The sequence below is a fragment of the Aplysia californica genome, unplaced genomic scaffold (assembly GCF_000002075.1).
Source record: "Aplysia californica isolate F4 #8 unplaced genomic scaffold, AplCal3.0 scaffold00535, whole genome shotgun sequence".
NCBI classification, from domain to species: Eukaryota; Metazoa; Mollusca; class Gastropoda; order Aplysiida; family Aplysiidae; genus Aplysia; species Aplysia californica.
The window spans coordinates 5112-11901 of record NW_004797805.1 but is presented as its reverse complement, the minus strand read 5'-3'; the positions used below and the strand labels follow the sequence as shown (position 1 = coordinate 11901).

The window sequence follows — 6790 nt, the reverse complement described above, 5'->3', positions numbered from 1 at the left end:
CCACCCCCACCCCAACCTACCCCCACCCCGATCATCTTCATAATAATCTTGTGCAGAAACTGTGTATAGAGATTAAATGTTGTACTTGGCAACCAATTTTCCTTAGAAAACACATATTATGTCAAGGATCTGATAAGTGCCCAAGAGTGTAACAAAACAGTAACGACGATTTCTACGACTCATTCATAATCAGGATTAGGATCATTACATAACGCAGAGACAAGACAGGCACTTCCACCTCCTTTATCTTCATAACTTATTGCATCCTAGAGCACAAACCAATCTCATCATGAATTGACCAGCCCCAAACAATAGATAAACTGGAGAAATCGCTAAAAAGAATGTAGCTGCAGATATCCCAGTAGTTTATCCAACAACTTATTTTGTCCGTGCGTGGACTGTGTTTGAGGCAGATGGTCCCATGCTGTACTGATTTTGTGAATTTAAAAACTCAGGTGCAAAATTCAAAATTCCTACCAACTGAAAATGTTTGATGTGTCCCACGCGCTCATATGACCGTAGGCAGTTACGAGCGCCGTAAAAAAAATTCTCCCCACTCGGCTGTCGAACCCGGATCTCCTATAGGCAACAGCAAAGTGCCTGACCGCTACACCACATATGCCGGTTTAGAAGAAGAAGAAGAAGAAGAAGAAGAAGAAGAAGAAGAAGAAGAAGAAGAAGAAGAAGAAGAAGAAGAAGATTCTAATATTATTTTTAGTATGTTTGTAAATTTACCATAATGTTCGTATAATACATCGTTGTGAATACCTCTTGATACGAGGTTATTATGTTCAGAGCAAATCATAAACCAGTATTCCAGCTTCTGATTGTTGAAATTATCAAACAGATATTTTCCTTTATTCCAAAAAGTACTTTCGTGTGTCTTCCCACTTGCGAGTCTTCAAGCTGACGTACAATCACCGACATAATTTGCATTCACACTCACAAACATTCGCATCCTAAACAAATTCACTTCTCTCTCTCCCTCTCTCTATCTTTATCTCTCTCTCTCTCTCTCTCTCTCTCTCTCTCTCTCTCTCTCTCTCTCTCTCTCTCTCTCTCTCTCTCTATCTCCCTTTCTCCCTCTCCCTCTCTCTCCCTCTTTCCCACATATAACACACACACACACACACACACACACACACACACACACACACACTCACACACACACAGATACACACATGCCCTGACACACCCTGACACACATACCCTGGCACACACACACACACACAAACACACACACACACACACAAACACACACACACACACGCCTTCGACACACAAGTAAGAGAGCGTGGTGTGTTGTGTAAAGTGTGCTTTGTGAATTCGGACCCAGCATGTTTAGTTAACGTGTTGTCCGCTGGAGAAAAAAGATTAGGCTTGTTGTTGTATTTGCCAATCTCGCGTGCAACAAACATGTGATCGTCATTGAAAGGGTGAGCACTGAGTTATAATAGACTATATCAGCAGGTTTCTCAAATGAAAACCTGGGAACATTCTGAACAGCTTAACATCTGGTCCCAGGTTGACAATTACATTTGGATTTAGCTAGGCTACTGTTGGCTTGTTCTTAGCCTACCGAGACATCAACTGTGATAAATTCATGAACGGATTCGGTGTGAATTTTCTTGTTCGATAATGGAGAACGGCTTGCGTGGTCATACTGAAGGTCGGGGTTCGAATTCGGCCACCTCACCCACCGGACTGACACCTGGAGTGAAGATTCCGACGACGCCAGGTCTCAAAAGGCGTCTGACCAGGAGAATTAGCTACACACCTGCACGATACAAGGTGAGAACACCGCTTTTGGGCACTCCATTAACTCAGTTGGTATAATATGCTAGACTAAGGAGCGGATGGCACTGGTTCGAATCGCGTCTGACATTCTTGAACGTGATATGTTTGCAGGGGTTGGCAAGGCTCTCAACTCATTTGGCTCGATTTTACCGGAGATTGGGGTGAAATTCTCAGACCCCGCCTCTTAAATAACCTAATACTAATATTGCTGATATGGGCTTTAAATCCATTATACTTACTTACACCGCTTGCTTTTACTTGCACTACATCGAAGGTGGCCACTTACCCTTCCACTAGACACAAAATATACCGTCTATGAAGTTAGGCTCTTTGTAGCTTGGTAGCAAAAAGAAAGGAAAAAAAGAAGAAGGAAAGGAAGAAGATGGGATAGGGATGGATGAGAAAAGAGGAAACGGAAAAAGACAGAGGGAGGAAGAGAAAACACAAAGGAAAGAAAGGTAGAGGGAATTGATTTTTTCTTCCTACATGAGGGGAGGGTGGGGAGGAGATAGAAGAAACTCAATTGCTGTACTCTGAATCAGGATGACTGGAAAGGGCGGAGAGAGAGAGAGAGAGAGAGAGAGAGAGAGAGAGAGAGAGAGAGAAACTCGATTGCTGTACTTAGATCAGGATGACACTGCTCGGAATTCCAGGCCGGGTATTCTACATTTTCTTTTGGAGATTCCACAGCTCCGTACTCAGTTTTGGACATTGTTAAAAGTGCCGTTAAACCCATATGCAATGGCTTCTGTGATGGTTTTTGGATAGCTTTATAACTTTGAATACAAAAGACGTGAATTCGATTGACGTTTGGAAAACTCGATTGTATCAAGGATCTCCGTCTTTCAGCTCAGAAATTGTATCCCACTCAGCCCGTGTTGGCTCAGACCGGCTGAGTCGCAGCAGAACTCCATGTACATTTTCTGAATTTTTTCATGGGGGGCAAAAAACAATAATTAATCACCTGCATTCCAATGATTGGCCATTAAACACTCAGAACCAGTGAATTTCCTCGGGCGATAGATCAAAACCACTCTGTAAAGAAATAAAAGAAGATACTTCATTGACGTGTGGAGTGTGTGGCGAGCCGTCATTAACACCGGCGTCTGTGGTGTAGTGGTTACACGCTTCAGTGTTGTTCACAGAAGACCAGGGTTCGAGTCCAATGTGTGGAACATTTTTTCTAGTAACCCGGCCTTTCTGCAGGGACGTTGTAACCCTCTCAGCCCTGGTTGACCCTGACAGACAGCGTCAAAGCCCGCCTATTATATGATTTAAATTGATTCGATGAGGGCGTAAAAACACCTACTTTTTTAAAATGTCGGTTTTCGTGATCAATAACAGGTTGCCCTGGCTCGTAAAGCACGTGTCCGTTTACAGTATCAGGTTTCAGATTTATTGTAAAATCTGGCTATTGACCCTGTTGACGATTTAATTTTCTGCCATGCACGTTGCAGTGTACTGTTGTTATTGTTTTCATTTTTTTGTGAGGAAGGGGGGGGGGTGGAGTGGTGAAAGTCGAATATATCCTGATGCCCACCTGTCCAGGACAATCTCCTGTGCAAATGACAATTTCCTTTTCCCCTTTCCCCACGTGCGTTTGTATACTTTCTAATGGCACAGTCTAAGAACGTCCATCCCTCTAAGTAAGCCACCCTCTCTTCTCCTTAAAATAAGTGTCCGCCTTAGATAGTTTCTATTGTACAATGAATATTGTCCAAGACACCACCCATTGTCCAAGAGGAAAGTGGTTGTCTTAGACAGATCTTGGTCAGTGGCATTATCTTATTATAAGGGAGCTACGCCCGTTTGAGAGGTCTGTATACATTTTTTACCCAGGTGCCCATAAAATCTACAAAAATATGATTCAGTTAAGAATTGTCACAAAGGGTTACGTTGGAACATTTTCAAAGTTCGGAAATTACCTTTCGATTTTTCAGGTTTGATGGTTTTTCTTGTAAACCGAAGTTCTCAGATGTATTCACTCCGCCATTAGCCATTCTTATTTGGAAAGCACTATTCCCAGTGACACTGGGAATAGGCCCAGAAACTATTCCCAGTGACACTGGGGATAGGCCCAGAAACCACTGGCAATAGGGCATAGGGCAGAAGAATTGTTCCTAGTGTCACTAGGAATAGGCCAAGAATAGGCCCAGAAACTATTCCCACTGACACTGAGAACAGACAGGCCCATTAAATCTAGCCTATTGTTCCCACACTGATCTACATGGGCATTATGGTGATTGGTTACTAAATACTAGACTATATATCTAATTTAGATCTAGATTGTAGATCTAATTAAGCTAAAGTAGATTCTGGTGTGAGTGGAAGATTTTGTTTCTAGAAAAAGGAATGACCATTCTGTGTTTGCTCGTTATTCAGCCGTAATTTAAATGTACGTGTAGATCTTGATCTAGATATTTAGATCTACATGCGGATTTTGTGGACCACGGTACAGGACAGATAGAAATCCTTCCCGGTTCTTCTTTCTTAAACTAGATCTAGATCTAGATATAGTTCTAGATCTGGATCTCTATTCTACGGTCAAGTCTAAGCCCTAAGTAAGAGAAGAGAACAAAAATACTGAACTGAAGTGAGAAGAGAGTAGCGAGTCTGTCAAGGCTACAGTGTAAACCTTTCTGATTTTTTATTGCAAAAGTGAGTTCCCTTGTCACTGAGAATAGTTTCTGTACCTATCCCCAGTGTCACTGACTGGGAATAGTCACTTCGTTCTTATTTTACTGGGGACTACTTCCGTTTCGGTTTGTGCTTCGTCGTGCGTCTACTATTTCCAGATCTAGAATCTTGATGTCCAACTTAGTTTGGAGATGTGCTTTGTAGTGTCGATGGACACTTCAGGTTCAGCTTCATTATATTGAAGTTTTAGACACATTTGGAGTAGTCATGTCCCCAACACGTTGAGTTCGTTTAAACAAACAAAATTATATTTAAATTTAAATATTTATGTTTTGTTTCTTTCCTCTTCTTAACTTTCTTAATACTTCTTCATTATTATTCCGTTCGTAGAACGGGTACTTTTACTAGTTTACTTAACGTTTTCAAAAATTTGGCGCGTATTTGGTGTGTAACGTTTTAAAAATATTTATAAGCCTAGAGCAAGACTCTAGATCTAGACCTCACTATATCACTTAGATGTAGGCTATTTGGAGCACAGAATACAAATTCAAGTCTGATTTGGAGTAGTTAGCAAAAACAGAAGTGCGGTTTGTGCTTTGCCCCGTGTGTGCCACAGAGTTCTACTTCGTGTTTACAAAGCTGCTTCCACTATTTCCTGATCTAGAAACTCGATATCTAGCTCTGTTTGGAGGTGTGCTCCGCAGTGTCGATGGTACTTCAGGTCAAACTTTATGTCTTGGGATTTTGTATCACTATATCACCGTTCGTAAAGGGGTCTGTTCTATACATATTATATTTGTGAAAGTTCGTCACTTTGGCCACCTAAAACTTCGGAACCACTTAACTTTCGAATTTGTCCAAATCAATCGTGGTTCAAAGTCATTAAAGGGTGCATAGATCTATTGTGGAGCTTTAATTTTCAGTTTTTTTTATTAGTTTCGTTTAGATCAAATCTTGGGAAAGTCCGTCTTCTAAGACGCCATTGTAAACGAGTGAGGTTTCCGTTCAATAGCCGTGCGCACTCTTACCACACCTTTGGAATTCTGGAGTGTGTACAACCATGAAAGCGGAATAGAAATTCAATCTATACATCACTATATTATCTAAACCTTCTAATTTTGTGTATCTCTCAGGATTCATTGCTCCTTTCCAGTAGAGTGTACATATAATAGGCCAATGACTTTCAGTTAATGGTAATGCACCGATCATTCCTTTCATCCAAAGGGGGCCCAGCTTGTCTTGTACTATTTAAAGAACGCAAGCAGAGAAGTATGTAATGGTCGTTTCCACAGCCAATTGTCTTGGACGGGTGGCTGTTAGAGCAGGTTCAACTGTATTTTGTTGTTTAGTGATATAAGAATTTAGTCCTAGTCGATGAGTACATTGTTAATGACTCACACTACAAAGACGCAAAAATCGCACACGTAAAACACGTAACAAAACGCTCTGGAGCACCACATACACGAACTCATATTTTTACACTCGAATGCGCACACATAATATTCATACATATTCAATTACTCATAAACATAATATGCCAATGTAGACAAACACACTTACACTCACCATACACACAATTACACACACACACATACACACACACACACACACACACACACACACACACACACACACACACACACACACACTTGCGCACGCCTAACTTAAACACGGACAGAAATACACTAATTATGCAACACTGTAGTTGGCTCGTTCCCTTGACAAATCGAAAGTTACAACCGCGTACACAAGCCCACGGTAAGAGAGGCGATCTTCTTATAGACCGTGCCTATTAGGCATCTACCGATTGTTATTCGGCACTCGACCCTGCCTTCAGTGTACGAAAAATATTGTGAAAGTCTTGGGTTTCCACAACACTGATCTGTCAACGGCCTACAAACTCGTCTGTTATCCCCACCCATAATTTGGCTGGCAGTTCCCAGAACAGACATAGAGTGGTTGGCGGATGTTCTGGTGTGGTTTGCTTCTTTTTTCACCTAACAACTAACGTCCTTATCTTTCCTCCTTCATTTCTTTGCATTTTTACTTTCTAGTATTTTACGTATTTGTATTCCAAGTGAAGTAAGTGTGTGTGTGTGTGTGTGTGTGTGTGTGTGTGTGTGTATGTGTGTGTGTGTGTGTGTGTCTGTGTGTAGGGGGCGTTGTTCATAACCCGCTCAGTCTGCTGCTCTGGGGTCCTTCAGTGACGTGTCTGTTACGTCGTTTTCCGACTGACCACGACATCAGTGACTGTTACGTCGTTTTCAGACAGACCACGACATCAGTGACTGTTACGTCGTTTTCAGACAGACCACGACATCAGTGACTGTTACGTCGTTTTCAGACAGACCACGAC

At 41.7% G+C, this 6790-nt stretch overlaps 1 protein-coding gene across 1 annotated transcript in view; it reads left to right on the top strand.

The window, feature by feature from the left end:
• LOC106012857 (septin-5-like) overlaps positions 1-1791 on the top strand; it is a gene marked incomplete at its 3' end in the record, with an annotated part of 22362 nt that extends 20571 nt beyond the window's left edge. The window contains 1 exon segment of the mRNA XM_035971914.1: positions 1471-1791. Within this exon segment, the coding sequence (XP_035827807.1) occupies positions 1639-1791 (153 nt within the window).
• Positions 1792-6790: the final 4999 nt, after the last annotated feature.